The sequence below is a fragment of the Ruditapes philippinarum genome, unplaced genomic scaffold (assembly GCF_026571515.1).
Source record: "Ruditapes philippinarum isolate M1 unplaced genomic scaffold, ASM2657151v2 ctg1542_1_1_1_1, whole genome shotgun sequence".
NCBI classification, from domain to species: Eukaryota; Metazoa; Mollusca; class Bivalvia; order Venerida; family Veneridae; genus Ruditapes; species Ruditapes philippinarum.
In genome coordinates, this window is record NW_026866829.1 from 82277 (window position 1) to 101763 (window position 19487).

Below are 19487 nucleotides of genomic sequence, written 5' to 3' on the forward strand. Positions count from 1 at the left end.
AAAATATATTGGAATTTTATAAATTAAACCATGATGAATCCTATTCCTAAACTAGAACTCCGCGAGTCGGATGTGTCGCCTTGTGAACAATGTAGTTTAGGGGAAATGGCCAGGACAAAAATGAAATATGAAAAATAACAAAGGGCAATAACTAAAAAAATAATAAGTGCAGAGCAGCAGTTTCTGTACACTGCACTTCTACTCAATAAGATCTATCATTCTGTGACGTTTCAAGTCCATAGCTTTCATACTTGAGGAGAAATGACCAGGACAAAAATAAAGTAAGAAAATCAACAAAGGGCAATAACTCAAAAATAAGAAATGCAGAGTATCAGTTCTTATGCACTGCACTTCTTTTTAATGAGATCTATCATCCTATGAAGTTTCAAGTCCATAACTTTTATGCTTTCGGAGAAATGGCCTGGACAAAAATTAAGTATGAAAATTAACAAAGGGCCATAACCCAAAAATTAAGAAATGCAGAGTACCGATTCTTGTGCACTGCACTTCTTAATAATGAGATCTATCATCCTATAAAGTTTCAAGTCCATAGCTTTCATACTTAAGGAGAAATGGCCCGGACAAAATTAAGTATGAAAATAAACAAAGGGCAATAACTCAAAAAATAAGAAATGCAGAGTACCAGTTCTTGTGCACTGCACTTCTTCTTAATGAGACCTATCATCCTATGAAGTTTCAAGTCCATGGCTTTTATACATTAGGAGAAATGGCCCGGACAAAAATAAAGTATGAAAATTAACAAAGGGCAAAAATTAGGAAGTGCAGAGTACTGGTTCTTGTGCACTGCACTTCTTTATAATGAGATCTATCATCCTATGAAGTTTCAAGTCCATAGCTTTTTTAGTTGAAGAGAAATGGCCCGGACAAAATTAAAGTATGAAAATTAACAAAGGGCAATAACTTAAAAATAAGAACTGCAGAGTACCGGTCCTTGTGCACTGCACTTCGGGTTATTGAAAGAAGCATGCATACCACGTTTGAAGTCAATCAGACTTATAGTGACTGAGTTATGCTCCGGACAAGCTTTAGGGGACGCCGACGCCGACACAGACGCCGCCGCCGCCGACACCGCCGACAAAAGTAACCCCTATATGTCACCTTTTCAAGGCGACACAAAAACATTATACAATAGACCCTGTATGCTTATTAGTGGTGTAATACCTTACACATTTACATATTTTTACAATGACGTAAAATAACACGGAACCGTCTGTCTAACACAACAACAACAACAGATTATTGACAAATTTTGGTCTATATTGTTTGAGCAAGGGAATCTTTAAACGATGGTTAAGAAAGATTCATACAAAGATAAACCTAAACCCCCAAATCGGGAACAAATCATCGCAGATTTGGCGTCAGCACCAGAAAATGACACTGTGTACATGCATCAATTTGCAGGTAGTTCCGTTTTCAACAAAGATCATATAAAAAATCTGATATTTTGTTACACGTTTCATATATATTATTGAGTTACTGAGTATATGATCATGATAAAACATATTCCCTGTTTGTCAATTATTTTACGTCACTTAAGAGTAAAATATATTTATAGAAGTAAGAACAGCACTGAATAGCCCATCTCTCTAGATGTTTATAAATATATGTGCACTTGGTTTCGATTCAGAGCAGGTTATAATATATATACCTGTTCAGAGTTACTTTTGACAAGTCAGTAGAACTCAAAGTTGTTCACACGTAATGATTATTTTACTTTAAAATTAATTTGTTACAACATAATGTTTTTTTTTGTTGGAAAACAAACTTCTTTTAGTTTATAGCCAAAATACACCCATTGACAGTCTCTATATACTTTATCCAGCGTAGGGTCTCGAGATCAGAAATCTCTTGTAACCCCCTCAAGGTCTGACACCCAATAATTATTTTCCGGTATGACAGTTTATAACAGTTTATAAATAACCAAGGTATATCAATTGAAAAAATAGAAGCCGTTTCCCTGATCTTCGAGTAAAATCGATATCTCTTAAATGCTCAAACAATACAAATTCAGGCCTTTTTGACCCGCTAGTTTGGGGTGATTTAATGTCCAATTTTAAAATTTATTACACTAATTAAAAGCTTGTGATCTTAGATTTGTCTCACTGTCAGTATATATTTCAACACATCGTTTGACACTAAAGGTATTTAAAAAAGGGTTAAACCAGTTAACCTACCTCAAGTCAGAACATTTTACATATGATTTGTACAGTGAGATACGCAACCAGCTATCCTTACTTGCAATTCTACTGATAAGAATAGCCTTAGTCTACTAGTTCAGAAACTAGTTCGGTCAATCGATGTATTGCCTTTGAAAAATTTTACATGCGATGTCTCATTTGACATTAGTTGTGAATTTTTTGTGTGTTTTTGTTTCAGATATCTCATCAATACAGTGTTCAAAAGACAACTCTTCAGAGCATTCGGATAACTCCCACGGACAAACTGGAGGACAAAGTGAACCTTCAGTGTCAGATAGAGACAAGATAAACCAGACATATGAACATGTTAAAAAATTTATTCAACTTCATTCAGACATTAAAAGTGAACCAAAAACATTGGATGAAAAATATAAACATTTAGAAAAACTTGGAAAAGATGTAGAAGACTCAATTTCAGAACTTAAATCAGCTGCTGATGCTATTGTTAAAAAGGCTAAAAAATAAATGCTTTTATTTATAAATTAAGGATATTTTGAAATTTTTAAGAATTGTGAAACTTTATTGAGGAGAGGCTTTTTTTCAATTAAGTGCTCTTACAATTCATTATTGGTTAAAGATCTTAGAAAAATGATTTTGGCTCTATCTCTTTAGTTTATAGATTGTAATAATATCTAGAAAAATGACTGTTTACTACTTTAGTGATACAAGCATATAAATTATGCCACGATACATTAAAACAATTTTTACACTTTTAAATTTATTAAGGAGATGACATTAAATGCCATTAAGTGAAAGATTGTAATGTATAAAGTTAACTTCCTTACAAGTAGCAAAATTTAGTATTTTCATATTTTGGTTAATCCATATTGAATAAAACATCATGTTTATCTTAAATGCATTCAAGCAAAATAGAAATTTTATACTAAATAAACTTAATAAAGTTAAAACGTTTTATTAAAAAAATGACCATGTTTGTTTCAGTATTGATGGTAACATGTACCAAAGTCGTTGGCTTGAAAGAAAGTTTTGGTTTAAATCCACTTCTATGTATTATACATGTATGAAAAAAGTTGCAGACATTGTGCAAAAGCATTTATGTTTTAGCCTGTACTTCCAGAAATATTACACTTGTTTCTTGTGGGGAATAGGAAAGAAAATTATGAAGTTTCATTTTGATACATCATATTGATTTAAAAGTTAAGCTTCAGATAAAAGAATGAAAATAACAAAGGGTCGGGGCATCCAGGTACATAAAACTTCCCGGTTTATTCTACATACATGTACATATTCACCACCATGAGATGCTGTGTCATGCCCATGAACCAGTTCTCTTGGCAAAGGTCATGGTCACACTTAGATTAAATCAAGGAAATCACTTGTCCAGAGGAAAACTTGTACATGCATTTACAGATTTTAATATAACTTTACACAAATGTTCACCACAGTGAACAGGCAGCGTATCATATGCAAAATTCAGGTCAACTTGACCAAAGGTCAGAGATGAAAAAAGTCGATAATATATATACAAATTCAATCAAGATGGTAAAATAATCAGCCAGCTTTGTTTTGTCCAGAGATTATTTTCTAAATGTATTGAAGGATTAAAGTATTATTTAAAACAAAATTTTTAATGTTAACCATTGCAATATGCTGTATTGCACCTATGAACAAGGTCTCTAGGTCAATGTCACACTTAGAGAACAACAATGAAATAGAGATTTTAATATAACTCCACAGGAAAGTTGCACACAAAATTCAGGTCCCCCCCCCCCCCAAGTAAAACTTGAGGTCAAAGATCAAAATTAATGAAATTGTATGGAAAATTTAGTAGTCTTGAGGGATGATATCAAAAATGTTTACAATCATGAGACTGAGCAAATTATAGGACAATTTTATGTAAATGCAGGATCAAGGTCACAAAGCTGAAATGAGCTGAGCATATCTTTTACATACATTAATTGTTTACCACCATGAGACATAGTGTTAAGTACATGTTCCTAAGACAAGATGACTTTTTTCTGTTGGAGAAAAATGTGCCGTAGGTCAAGAAAAATGAAATTGTGTGTTGTGTGTATATACAATGTATAACTTTGTAATCTTAAATTGAAGGATAATATTATATTGTTTCTCAAACGAACGACTGTGTGCAAGTCAATGTTTGAAAGGTCATGCTCAGCAGAGAAGATAAAATGTAAAGATTTTGTCTGTACCAAATCATCTACATGCATGGAGACAAACTGGCACTCTTGTTGAGTTGTGCATCATGTCAACTGCACTTCTTCTTTACAAGATCATTCATTTAATGAAGTTTCAAGTTGATTCTTCTAATAGTTATGACCTGGACAAATGAACAAAGCTTGGATCGGGCTACAGACTAGCTGATTCCAGTAGGCCCCTTTATCCTTACTTAACTCTGTTGTCCAAGTGTATAATTATTGTAAAAGAAAAGGATAAAAAATGCATGTTTATTCTTATATTTTTTATTTCAAAATAGTTTTATAATATATATATATACAAAACTTGAATATATAATAATAATTATATACAATGTAAATAATCTGTATATATGTTAGCAATGATATTGACTCGGATATGTAAACATTCAACACAAATGACATGCTGAAAAGGTTTGAAAATGAAAATAAAACATTTACAGACCATAAAATTATATTAAAAAACTTGAGAAGACTTCAGAATTGTTCAATATGATGTTAAACAATTTTTCACTCTGTATGTCGAAAAGTGGAGGAAGTCCTTAATGAGAAAGGAAAACTTGATGGCAAAATTGACGACTAACATCACGTGTCCAACATTTCTAACTTCACAATTAGATTTGTTTTGATGTTACTAATGCCTAATTACATGCAGTACAATTAAAAGCAAGCATCCATGATTATAAAACTAAAACAGATTAAAAAAAAAACAACAACTAAAAATAAGAACAGAACTGTTTCCTTTCTCACCATGGCAGGTCTTCCTCCTAAGATATAAGCTAGTGTACGAAAAGTTATATTTTATATTACTTACGTAGTTAACTGGATTTCTTTATGTTAATTGTTTCCTGTCAAGTTCTACGCTAAAGAGGATACCCCTTCATTTTATTTTAATATCAACTTGGCAATTCACTCGACAAATTCTTAACCAAAATCCTAGCCCACCCCTACCATCCCCCAAAAAACTTGTCTAATCTAGTGTTTTAGATACCATGTATCAAATATGAAGCTCTGATTACATTTCTCATACAATGTAAGGAAATAAAATCAGATCAAAAACTGAATGGAAAAATACAGTAAAATGAGTTGAATAAAGAAAAGTAAAAAAATGGTAAAAGTAGCTGCTTTTTCTATAAAACTGCAAAAATCTTAATCTCAAGATTAATTGCAATTATGTACTTTAAAAGAAGACAGTGTATATGTATTAAAAGCTAGTTCTAAACATCTGAAAACGAGCAACTAAGAGTAAAAAAATTAACTAGCTTTGGTAGTGGTTTACCCGTACAATATTTGTTAATAAAGTATTGCTGTTGAATATTACATGAATGCCTAATGTTTATTTTCGCTAGTATGTGTATCTATAACAACTGTTGAATACATTCTTGGACTAAAACACAAAATAAGTATTTCACGATGAAATCATACTTATACATGCATGTAAAGATATGTTAAATAGTAAAAGAAGTAAGAATTAACTAAGTAAGTACAACAGTGTTTGTGGTAATCTAAAATGAATGTAAAACTATACAAGAACCATCAATAATGATTATTTCTGTCATTATAGAGTGACTGCGAAACATGATGGAGGAATAATGATATTGACGTCGTAACATAATCACAGACAAATAAAAAATAATCTCCGTTTAAAATAACGCAAAGAGCACTGGCACTTTTGGAATTAATACATTATGTATAAATGTGTTCGATGTAATGTCCATGGTATTAAAGCACATCACCTTTAGAAGCGTTTGTCTAATTAATCAATTTAAATTAAATTGATCAGTGTCTTGTATCTTACATCAGCTGGCCTCAGAAAAAATTAAAAACAAAATGGACGGAAATAAATAGAAATCACAACACTTGATAAGTATATGCTATACACAATATTTCCTTTTCAAAACTTCAATATAATCTGCACTTGCTTTTGCAAAGTTTGAACTGAGAACTGGGTCGTCACTTCGTATCAATGGACGGATTTGATCATGTGGTGCTGAAATGGGAAAGAGAAACCAACTATAACTATTATTTCTGAAGTTCAATATACACAAATATTATCTGTGTTTTGAAATAAACTCATTTCAATATCCATACATGCTACAAATATATTTAGCCGATGCAGTATTTGACAAGTGGTAACCAAATTAATTTTTTCAAATTGCAGTCAAAATACAGCTACTTTTGAAAACTCTTTATATCATACATGGGCCTTGTATTTAACTAACTAGGCATATTATATATTTATGCATCTAAACATAAACTTTTACACTGTTGGCATTGACTGAGTCAACAATGCGACCGGTGCAGACAAATATCAGCCAGCACATCTGTGCCATCCGATCATGATCTGCACTCTTATCTTTTAAGATAGTGTATATTTTTCCCAAAAAATGATGAATGGTTTTGTCCAGAATGAAATATGGACAAGTTCATTTACAAATTTTTGCATGGAAAGCGGTAATTTTAAAAAGAAATACATTATTTATATATCAAAATATACAGACATGGTTTAAATGCTATTTTTCTCTAACATATAAATGTTGATGGTATATTTGGCTGCCCACATTGTACTGACCTGCTTCTAAATGTTTGGCTATACTTCTATCAAGTTCAGCCCGTAATCTATTGCTGAGGGCGTCTTCTGCTAGTGTTCCATTCAACTTACTTATGTCGAGTGTGTGACCATTCATCGACAGGTTGGTCATACTGCCATACATTCTGTTCTTCTGACGCTCGGCACTGTAATACATTATATAACAATATAATACATTATCGTGCCAAATACTTGTTAGTATTTGAGAAATATGTGTGTGATAAATGATAACTTAATTTATATTTTGTCATTTTATGATACACATGGATTATCAGACTTGTTCAACAAAAAAAGATATAATAAATAAGGGAGAAAAACATCTAATTATAGAGTAACATGTTTTATGAAATTATTTTCACTCGTGAACACCAGTTATATTTCCTCTTGTGTCTACTTTACACATGTTAAGGACATGTGCCAGTAAGGGAGCATACACTGTTAATCTTGTAAAAGTATAGGAAAACAATTTGAAATACCCTTCGGCTGAAGAATAACAAACCAGCATTAGAAAAAAAATTCAGGGATTTTAAATCGATAACATCACAGGAAAGTGACCAATAACAAGTCTATTCATATTTTAAGTGCGAACTGGCCTGGTTCAATACTAATAGGAAAAAATATCAAATTTGCCGTTCTCACTTCCCATGTCAATCACAAGTTCACAACATGTATTAGTTCACTTCTATTCTACATACACTAACTTGTTTTTGAAGCCGAATGCCTTGTCTGTGGACTTGTACAATTGTTCACTCAGTCGCATTCTCCACTGCATCTCGCTCTCGTATAAATCTCTGTACCGCTTCGCCTCTAAATCTTTGGTTTCAAGTTTGGCGATGGCTTGTTCATATTTGATACGTAAATCTATACACTCCTCCTGGTTAAATAAGGATTATATGTCATTAAATGTATTAAATTTTAAACAATGCATTCACTGATATTAAAGTAAAACATATTTGAAGTTCTAAAATAAAACTTAGATGTTTCACAAAATAAGACTTTTTCAAAACTTAAATATTATGTCTTTACCTATTTGAAAGGCACTGTTATTACTTAAATTTCCTTTCATTTGACTTATTGCTTTATCAACACTAACTTATTACACAAACCTTCCCCCAAAACCCCACCCTCCACCCAGAAACCTTTGTCCAAAATAGAAAAACCTAAATTTTATTTACCTCAAATCTTTTCTTGTCATTCCTGATCTTAGTTTCCTGCTCGTCTCGACTGAGGTCAAGTCGTTGCCTAGTTCTTGCCTGCTCCTCCAGATAGTTGTTCACCTCGTCCAGTTTCCGGTTCAGCTCTTGTCGGTACCTGGCCTCAATCTCTTTCTTTGCCTCCTCAACACTCGACTTCTCTGTGTAGCCAGTCTCTACTGAATTCTGTAAAACACAAATACAACAATTACAGGTTTTACTGAAATATTTCAACTCAATATAACACACTTCTAGCACTACCAAGATTTAAACAAATGTAGCGAAACAAAAGTTAGTGTGAATAATGTTTGTAAATAGATATATAATTTAAATTAATATCAAATTATTACAGAGAGGATTCATACATGATATCTTCAGATACAGGTGCTATTTATTTAAGCAATTTCTTATCAAGAAATGAGTTTTGTTTTTCACTTATATTTCACATTTAGGAATCATAATGAAACATGGTGTCCCAAACAACCAGTGACAGATTTGTTTGTAGTATCATGAAAAGGGGGTAAAGCTATATCTGGTGAAACATAAGAGAAAAAAATTCACAATATATTCAAATATATATGTAGTTTTTTTTATTCATCCAATGGTCATTACTTAAAAAGTTCTGACCAAGAATGTCTATGATATTTTACACACATGAATATTATAACTTTTCCTCAAAACATCATTGTAGTAGACTAAGGTACCTTGGAACGATTCTTATCACAATAAAAACAGATATTCTGATTCCTGCACAATGAAACTATAAATTCTACCAGACTGCCTTTATATAGAGAATAATAGGTTGGTGCCGTGGATGGAGAAAGTTTATCTGGCGAGGCGGAGGAATTTATTGGGTGAGCCGAAGGCGAACCCAATAAATTCCGGAGCAGAGCCAGATAAACTTTCTCCACCCACGGCACCAATCTATTATTCTATTTATCCTGTCACCGTTTTTTTAAAGAATTTTATTAGGCAAACTAACTTTAATCACACTATCGGAAATGTTTCTATATAAACAAAGAAAGCCCGAAGCGTTCATTATTCTACAACAATGCACTCGCCGTTCATATTATCTCCCTGTGTATTTTCACATTGAGGGCTCCATTTTGTTTAAAAAATGTGATAAATAAAAACAATTTTTTGTCGAATTTTGTTGTGAAAACTATCTAGAATGAAAGAAAATGGTCTAACTAAGAAAATGAATTCGAACACCAATATCTTTTATTCAGTCGTTAACGCTGTACAGACGTTTAAAGTATTGTTTACGTGACGTCACAATGTAGCGCCAAACAGCACGTGCAAAACAATCAAATCAAGTGCGCTATTTTAATGTCGCAAACGAGTTAAGTTTTACATTTGTTTCACTTTTAATAATTTTTATTTCGCTTGAAAAATTATAGACTGAAATAAAATAAACAAACAGAGTTTTATCAACGTTTCCAAAATTCGTTATTCTACACACAGAAGATTTAACGACAGTTTTTATATCTTTTCTTGAAAAGTAGTTCGGCAAACCATGCATACCACGTGATCAAGTGCCGTAGATCAGTAAAAATATACGGCACCTTGTTATCGGGCCGAAATTGATACAAGTGACAGGATAAATAGCTTTATACCCTTTCATTTGTAATTTAAATACATCAAAGGTAGGGCAAGATGCTGATTAGAGGACAGAGTACTCTGTTCAATACTAAATCACATGCTGACAACATCAAAACTCTTTGTCTTAAGATTATTTTTGGTAAAATTTGAAGCCAACATTCTTTCAGAAAAAAATCTGTTGGATTTTACGGTGCACCAATACATTATAGATCATATGGCACCAGAACAGGAAAGATGATTTTGGCTAAACTCGGGTGTTACAAACTGCGAATCAACACAAGGGGTCAAAACCACCTCATCTGCTGGAGCTAAGACATGCAAAGACTCCAGTTATTTAAACAATTTAATTGCTCTTACAATCTCGCAGGGATAAACGGTTGCTTCAATTATTTGTCTCATTGATAACACACACCAGCTACATAAACAGGGATGCAAGTGTGTTTTGAAAACCGAAAAACTGATTATGTGGACAACTAGGGGCTCATTTGAATGTACGCCCAAGTCAATTCATGCAATATGACAAATGAACTATGAATTTACATAAATGACAGGAAAAAAAGTGAGTAAAGTTGTGCTTGATAGAGAGAGCAATCAAAAATGCAAAATAAAGAGAACACATAAAAACAAAATCAACAGAAAAAAAAAATATAAGAGAAGACAACATCAACAAAAAAACAAGAGACTGCAGGTGAAATTTCACTAAGAGCTGGTTCCATCACGTCTGCTCATATTTCATACATCAGGTGTTGTGCAGCCAGCAACCAAGTATACATCCATATACTTGTATATACAACATCGAAAAACGAAATGTAAAAAATCGTGCAACCATGAAAACTGCCATGCGTGTCACAAGACTTTAACCTATACCTTATAGGCTTTAAACTCTGTCTCGAGTTTCCTTTTACTGCGGTCAATCTTCTGAACTGACCGCTCTAATTTCTGAACAGTTTTCAGCTCGTTTTCAAGCTGCTGATTTTTACTGTGGACTCGTTCCTTTTCCTCTATCTCGTCTTGAAGCTGTATTTTCATGTGCTCCAACTATTGGCAAGTTTCCAAGTAAAACAGTTAAATATAGCAGAAGTACGGTAAAAAATGTATATGAAATGCAAATGGTTAAATAATTTGTGCTCATATTATTGGGTCACTTAAGCAGTGTTTAAATATTAAAAAAAATATTGAAAAAATAATCACCGTTGCTGTATGTAAAATATATAGGTACATGTTTAAATAACAATTATACAAGAGCATTTTCATATGATACCTGGTATATGTATGATAATTAATATAGAAAACAGGAAGGGGTAAAAAAACAACAGATTTCTATTTTCCTGGGATTTCTGTATTTTCTTACATCTTATATAATGATGAAATCAATTTGCAAAGTTAAATTACAAACTTTCAAACAATTTAAAATCTATTTAAAACATATTTTATACATTTACATGTAAAGGTCCTAATAAAAGACTAAAATTTATAAGGTAATTTCGGAATTTTTCTATAAAAAAATAAATCTAATTTTGTTGTTTCTGCTTGAAACACTCAAATGTCTATATCAGCATTATTGTTTAGACTTTGTCCATAAATACAGAATTGAAGAAAACTGTTGCTTTTCCTCACAAAGAAATCCCGGGGGAAAAAAGGTAAAGAAATTACAAGATGAAGTGATTATAGGTGTTACCTGAGATTTAACAGAGACAAGCATTTCTTCCATTGCATGCCTCTCCTTGTCAAAGGCAGAGTGTAGATTACTCATACGGTTCTCGTTAGTATCCTGCGCCTGAAGGTAAGGGAGGTAAGCAGTGGGTTAGTGAAGGGAGACAACTCTCACCAAGTGTTTAATGGAATAATGGAACATAAACATGTGTCATGAGCTGGCCTGGGTCAGCAAAATCTGATTTTGACTAAATTGTCCGTTTTTATATAAAAGCATTTCTGATCTTGTCCATATGATATAAATATTGTACATTCTTGAAAATTTCCACTTGTCCGTACAGGCTGTGGGACAACCTGGGATATACAGACAATTCCTGCCAGCACAAATTGTCCAGAAGTTTGTTAATTACATTTATAACAAAAGATACATGAATCTGTATCAAGTTATTTGTATTTTCAGTTTCTGCTTCTTTCAAAATAGATCATCATTACAAGTGTCTAACTATCAATATATCTCTAATTTCAAAACTTCCAAATACATATTAAAATGACACATGCTTTGTTTTCCAACAAAGATGAAAATAGATTAAGAATAAGTAAACTTTTATGATACCTGTTATTTATATGTAAATATTAATAACTTTAAATCTACCATATATAATTGTTATATTGTAACATACATTTATAAAAATTGTTGAAGAAATCAGTAACAGTTAAAAGTCAAAGAAGTAAACATTCTACATTCAGCCACTTCAAAGTTAAAGCACTATTAGTAGCAATTTTGAAAGCTTAGCACAAGGGGCAACTAGCAATAGACAAACAGACGAACAGACACTTAATTGGTTAATTAATAACTCAGATTTTTGTGTAATTCCTTAAAAGGAAAAGAACATTATCATGTACAAGTTTATGCCAAATATGTCATAAGGAATTGCATTAAAGTCAATAAGCTTTAATTTCTACCATTTAATATAGGTCAGAAAATTTCATTTCTATCACTTGCTTTTATTACAATGATTGTTGTGTCATACATATAATGTGACACAGTTAAGTATTAAATGTTAATCAGACAGTGATGTTGTGTCGAGTATATTATACAATGTATATGATATTATAGTGTATTACAGCGCATGATTATAATTTCATGATTATGCTCATTTAACAAGAGCTGTTGGTAGGACAGCAACGCTCGACTATTCTTAGTGCTTGATAGTAAAAAAAATGCCTGATAGAGTTACCTCCTCCTGTTTACAGGTTGGGGTCATGATGTTGAACACGTGTGCAAAGTTTCAAAGCCATATGTCAATGGACTTTGAAAATATTTGAACTATTACAAAAACTTAAACGTAAATTCTAAGTCGAAAAAGGGGCATAATTCTGTCAAAATGCTTAATAGAGTTACCTCCTGCTGTCTACAGGTTGGGGTCATGATGTTGAACAAGTGTGCAAAGTTTCAAAGCCATATGTCTATGGACTTTGAAAATATTTGAACTATTACAAAAACTTTAGCGTAAATTCTAAGTCGAAAAAGGGGCATAATTCTGTCAAAATGCTTAATAGAGTTACCTCCTGCTGTCTACAGGTTGGGGTCATGATGGTGAACAAGTGTGCAAAGTTTCAAAGCCATATGTCAATGGACTTTGAAAATATTTGAACTATTACAAAAACTTTAACGTAAATTCTAAGTCGAAAAAGGGGCATAATTCTGTCAAAATGCTTGATAGAGTTACCTCCTCCTGTCTACAGGTTGGGGTCATGATGGTGAACAAGTGTGCAAAGTTTCAAAGCCATATGTCAATGGACTTTGAAAATATTTGAACTATTACAAAAACTTTAACATAAGTGGTTACGCCGACGCCGACGCTCGGGTGACTGCAATAGCTCTACTTATTCTTATCGAATAGTCGAGCTAAAAATAACAACAAATATTTATAAATTCCTGCATAGTAACATAGCATTACCTAACATTTTGTATTTGACCTACTTTCTTGTAAATAAATCACTAATTGTTTTCCTACAGCACAATATTTGCAATAACATCTCACACATTTTCAAATCACATATTTTGCAGTAAGCTAAATATACAAATATGTGACATACTAAACAATAAAACTCTAAATAAGAAAACAATCTAGAAGCATGTGACAAAGTCATTTATTATATTTATAATATGTGACAATAAATAGGGTTATCAAAACATAAATCTTATCGGAACAAGGCATTTTAAGTCTGGATGTTGAAAACTCCACAATAATTAAACTTTGAAATGGTATTTTTAAGAGAAAAAAAAGAAAAAATTCATCAAAGAAAAACTTTGATCATTTTGCTTATTAACTGGATTAAATCTAACAGATAGGCATCAAAAAACAGTGTTATTTATCTCTTTATCTCTCTATTGCAAATCCATTGTCTTTTTTGAAACGATGCAACAATTTATTTTTTCATTTTTTTTTTTGGCAGCTTATTCTGTTGCAACATGCACTATTTGTGTGGGTGGTTGTTGATTTTGGGAGACGAAGCCATTCAAAAGAAGTAAGGAATTTATGGTAGAAGCATCATTTATCTGGTAGAAATTATTCATGAACAAAATATTACCAAGAATATACCCAAATCAAGGGTTTTTCCCAAAGGCCTTTTCCAGTGTTACTGATACCAAAAGATCTTGTGGGTTTGATACTATAGTTGAGCATACCAAATATTTTCAAGTTAAAATGTCTTGTTCATCAATCTAGGTTAATCAACTAGAACTATAAAGTCGGCAATGACAGCTGAAAATTCCAACAGGGCAATATCAAAAGTGAAACAAAAATCTAACAGTAAAACTATGTTATGAATAACTCGAAAAAAGAACTGAAATAATAACTGGTAATAGTAAATAAAATAGGAGACAGAAAAAAAACTGCTACAATATCTATGCATACATACATCATCACTGCCAGGCTCCTGAGTGGGCGAAAATCATACAGTTAAATATACAAATATACGAATATATTTCTATGATTAAATGTACACATACAAAAATACAATCTTGTGGCTAGATATACAAGTACAGAATTACATTTCTATGCAGTCACAGGTCTTTGAGATGCAATGATTACACTGATATTAAATGTAATGATTTATCTCACAATGATATGAACATTGAAAACTAAAGGAATGAGAATTTTTTGATGCCATGGATTTTTTTGGCAAAATTAACAATGTTGCAAAACACTTAAGGTACGGGTCTGAGCTATGGGGCTTTATGTAAGCAAAGGTGCCTTATAAACAGTGAAAACAGATAAAGGTGACTTTCTTGCCAAGAAAAATGGAAATTCTTGTTTTTTTAATAATTCAGATGCTAAAAAATGTCTGAATAACCATAGCTGAATGAACTTTAACAGCTCTCATGTTTTGTGGGAGAAAAAAACATTTCAGTTTATGATGAATGCTATCTTTATTAAAAATTGTATGAATTGTTATCATAATTTGAGGAATCAGTACTTCTGTGTATGCTTGTTGTTTACAATGTTACATTTGTATAGTATTGTATGGTATGCAAGAAAACTTAATTATCAAGAAATTGGCTGTATCAGAAGATGAAAAGATCTGACTCTTCCCTATCTATTTCCGAGGTAACTTTCACTGAGCCTAATTACATGCTTAACTAAAACAAGTTGGTTATTTCTAAAGCATGTGTGAACAATAAAATCTATTAATTTATCTCTTTAATTAAAACATTCTGATGCATTTGTAAAAACATGCAAAAGCAAAGGTATATTGGTGTCAGTGTATCTATCATATTTTAATTAAAAAAGATATTCTAGTCAAACGATTACACTGGTTGAATTCCTTAAAATTAATTTATAAAGATCCTTCTTGATATCTACAATAATGTCTTGCTTTGAAACCCAATTTATAATACATGTATTCACTGAAATTGTAGAAGGGAACAAAAAGACCATAATTCATTGAATAGCCAAATAGAAATTTCAGTAAATTGGTTCTGGTCTTTGGGTTTTTAATCGCAAAAGCAAAATCTGAAAAAAAGTTCAACACATAAAGTATACCATTTTTCTGTAATTTCAAAAAGAAAGCAAGGTAGGTTAACATGCAACAGAGCAAGGGGAGGGGTAAAAAATACTCTCTGTTTACAATTTATATATCCCTGAATAAACAGGTATTTTCATGCTGGAATAATTATGTAAGTTAGTATACCTATATTTACCTATTGTCTGATATTTGTAAAGATGAAATTATTGTTTCCAGGATAAACAAGGCAAATAGAATGAAATATTATCTGAGAAGATGCTTATCTCACTAGAAAATTGGTCATCTTACCTTTAACCTTTTCTTGGCTACTTTGAGATATGCTTTAAGGTTTGCAACCTCTTTCTGTAAGTTCTGGCATCTTTAAAAAAAATTAATATAAAATAAATAATTATTTTGAGCGAATTGCTATATCAAAATATTAGTGAATATATAGCTGAATCCCAAATATACCTATGAGTTTGCTTGCTACTAGGGTTTACTGGAATGATTATACAAAATGATGGGCTGATTATTGATAAAGAATATAAATCAATCATTTTATTCATCTTATTAATCACTATTACATATATTCAATAATTACAATTACAAAACACAAAATAAACTAGAAATGTGTCCACCGTAGGTCAAGAATGCCACCACATGTTCCACATATGTTTTGTCAGTCTATGGATGGACAAGGGACAAGGATGAATCTATATCCCCATCCCCAACCAAGAAGTGGGGACATAAAAAAAAATTCACCATTATATTCTATACTTAGTTATAGAATAAGCATGGAACCATTGCTTACAAGAAATAGTTCTAAAATTAAAACCCTGGATAAAATACATGTAGTGAACAACTCACTTGTCTTGCTCAGCCTCAAGTTTGGTCTCTGCCAGTTTCTTCTGCTCTAATGCTTTCCTTGTTCTTCGCTTCTCCTGAAATATATATGATGTGATAATGAATGATAATTTCTGTATAGTTGTGTTGAAGATATACATGTAATTATATAAAACAAGTTCCAATCTAGTTTACAGTAAAGATGGTTTACGAAGATAGATATATAGGTAGTTTCTACCTTATAGTGCCTGCATGTGCTTGAAATAATGCTATGAGGGGACATTTATTTTTATCCCTCATCAGTTAAACTGGTCAATTCCATAGGATGCTGATAAAGAGTGTTGATCAATGAAAAATCTCCATTCTCTTATTCAGAGGTAAAGTTTCTGGCCAAAATCTATCACAGTCATGCAGAGTTTATTCTTAACTTGTAAAGCTTTTCATTCACTTGCAAAGCTTTTCATTGACTTGAAAAGCTACTTGTAAAGCTACTTGTAAAGCTTTTCATTGACTTGTAAAGCTACTTGTAAAGCTTTTCATTCAAAATTTCCTTACTAACAATTTATTTACAGAAGCCAAGAGTTATCAATGATAACAATGATTTTAGCATGTAATTTATGGCAGGGGGCTGAGTAACCACAGCAACAGCCTGTGTCTTACCTCTTCTAAGTGGGAGGAGGTTTCCTGTTTATGTCTTTCTAACTGTGCAATCTAAAATAAACAAAAAACACACCATTAATCTAAATGTATTATATTCTGTAAAATCCTTTACCTTAAATTAATGTTTAGTTGCTGTATACAGTTATGTCAGTTCATTACACATTTGACCTGATAAGTTGTTACACAAAAATAAAATGTGACATTTTTTTTTAATTGAAAGCTCTTACAATGACATTAAAATGGCAACATAATTGAGCCGCGTCACAACAAAACCAACATATTGCGTTTGCGACCAGCATGGATCCAGACCAGCCTGCGCGTCCGCGCAGTCTGATCAGGATCCATGCTGTTCGCTTACAAACCCTATAACAAGTAGAGAAACTGATAGCGAACAGCATGGATCCTGATCAGACTGCGTGGATGCGCAGGCTGGTCTGGATCCATGCTGGTCGCAAACGCACTATGTTGGTTTTGTCATGACGCGGCTCATATGATTTATCTTTTCCAAAAGACTCAGATATTGTAAATATGAATTTACATGAATAAGAACAAAGAAATTAAAGAATGTCATGTTAGCTGTTTTAAATGATAAAGAAAAAATAAAAACTGCATGCCTCCAGAAATGAACTGGTAAATGTTTTTTAAATTTTGATAGAAATTAAATTTATAGAACAACACAAGTAAGATGACCGGTATTCACAATCTAAGTGACACAGCTTATGTCATGATTTACTATTCTTATCTCTGTACCATCCCAGTAAGGCTTATATCTGCATATATGGGCATTATATTTGTAATCTAAAAGGATAGCAAGCACCTTATGCTAGGTTGTAGTCGCATGATTTGTACAAGTGACACCATTTCTACCAAATTTCAATAATCTTTATAGTTCTATACAAAACACAAATCTGGAGACATGCTGCTTTAAAAAGAACTTATATATATGTTAAAACACTTTGATGTAAACACATACAAGTTCCTGCACTGCTGTATGGATGACAGCCACCCTATGTGTGACATACAGGCGGTCATAATCTGTGGCTACCATCATATAACTACTACTTTTTCACTTTAATTTATATCACTCTGTCATTTATGCGTTTTTAAACCAATCTCTTCATCAATAAAAATTAATGATGATCATAAAAATTCAAAACCAATACACAACAGACTTAGCACTTAATATCCTTTAAGTTCATATGTTTCATATCACAATTTTCATTTCATATTTTCTTTTCAATGTATTCCTTGATTGGTAACAAATAATGTTTCTTCCAAAATATATTGACTTTTCAGTTTAAATTGTTAAGAGTACTTTGAACAAACTATATTATAAAGTGACATTTCAGGCTTGATTAAAATTTTCATTAAAATTGTAACTCGTAATCCTTTAATCTGCTCAAACAAAAAAGAAAATATGTCAAAAGCCATGAGGATTAACCATTTATTTCAATATACACATCGTACAACCTAATTCCAAAATGTCAGTTTGCCTTGATTAAACCTGGCAAGGTCATTAACAATAAGCTAATGTTACGATAAGCCACCATTCTGGGGAGTCTATCTTTATCATATCTAATACAACAGAATAAATTTTTAAAAAGAAAGTCTGCAAAAAAATGTCCATAACAGTAACAAGGCAACATCAGCAAGGTAATGTTTGCTAATTAATTAAGATTTTTAAAAAAAATTTTTTTTTAATTTTATCTCGTTATATATACAATTAGTGACTTGTGTTAGCTTCCTGGACTTACAAGTCCTCATTTAAAATGAGAAAACCTGAAGATGGCAATTATGAGAGACAGACTAATTGTCAACTCCGCAATTACCTCGCCTTAGCTTGTTCATTATGTTTCTGTATCCAAAATTTAACAACAAAACAATATAGGAACTGCCTGTATCATAAACAGTAATTAATATCAGTCTGTTAAGAAATCAAAATAATCTAAAAAGTCTCTTATTAAACTTAAGTGACACTGAGTTTGATGTAAGATAAAAACAAACAAAAACAGTGCCACAAACATTGCAATCAAGTGAAGATTATAATCAAGATGTAATGTCTATAAGGTAAGATTGTATAAAGAATAAGATGGGAAAAGAAAAAGGAAACAAAATATGAGACGTGCATGATGACAAAGATGTGACAAGCAAAAAGCTTACCCTTAGCCCAAGTTTTGAACGCGATAAAACTTCCTGTTCCCATAATCCTTTGTGATCTTCCGCCTCCTTTGCATACAGGTTACGACTAACTACCTCGCCCTAGTAACAAATACGTTATCGAGAAAAGTTTAACACAAAGCTACATTAAAGTACTGGAGAAAAGAGGTTACAAGGTTAAGAGTTTGCTACATTCTAATGTAAGGCTACATATAGGCATGCTGAAAGATAAAGTACTGATAAGTAAAGATAAGTAAAGATTCTGAAAGTGAAACAAAAGTGTTAATAACATTCTGACTAAACTAAATTTTCTACTCATGCAAACTCTACCTATACATACATATGGCCATACATTCAAACAAACAACTTTCAATTTTTCTTCAAC

General features: G+C 32.0%; 2 protein-coding genes across 33 annotated transcripts in view; one reads left to right on the forward strand and one right to left on the reverse strand.

Moving 5' to 3' along the window:
* The first annotated feature begins 1215 nt into the window (after positions 1 to 1215).
* LOC132733829 (uncharacterized) lies at positions 1216 to 2705 on the forward strand. The gene is made up of 2 exons (XM_060720547.1): positions 1216 to 1422; positions 2398 to 2705. The coding sequence occupies exons 1-2, from the start codon at positions 1308 to 1310 to the stop codon at positions 2682 to 2684; spliced, it is 402 nt and encodes a 133-aa protein (XP_060576530.1). The 5' UTR covers positions 1216 to 1307; the 3' UTR covers positions 2685 to 2705.
* Positions 2706 to 6207: 3502 nt separating this feature from the next.
* Positions 6208 to 19487, reverse strand: part of LOC132733823 (ankyrin repeat domain-containing protein 26-like) — an 83611-nt gene continuing 70331 nt past the window's right edge. For 25 of the 32 annotated variants that reach the window (XM_060720525.1, XM_060720518.1, XM_060720523.1 and 22 more), the window contains 11 exons: positions 19106 to 19204; positions 16946 to 16996; positions 16310 to 16383; positions 15752 to 15821; positions 14357 to 14374; positions 11457 to 11555; positions 10646 to 10816; positions 8159 to 8362; positions 7679 to 7857; positions 6966 to 7129; positions 6208 to 6383 (listed from right to left, as the gene is read on the reverse strand). In XM_060720525.1, coding sequence (XP_060576508.1) covers positions 6268 to 6383; positions 6966 to 7129; positions 7679 to 7857; positions 8159 to 8362; positions 10646 to 10816; positions 11457 to 11555; positions 14357 to 14374; positions 15752 to 15821; positions 16310 to 16383; positions 16946 to 16996; positions 19106 to 19204 — 1245 coding nt within the window. In that variant the 3' untranslated portion in view covers positions 6208 to 6267. The remainder of the gene's footprint in view (positions 6384 to 6965; positions 7130 to 7678; positions 7858 to 8158; positions 8363 to 10645; positions 10817 to 11456; positions 11556 to 14356; positions 14375 to 15751; positions 15822 to 16309; positions 16384 to 16945; positions 16997 to 19105; positions 19205 to 19487) is intronic. The other 7 variants (XM_060720516.1, XM_060720521.1, XM_060720529.1 and 4 more) reach the window with 7 other exon arrangements.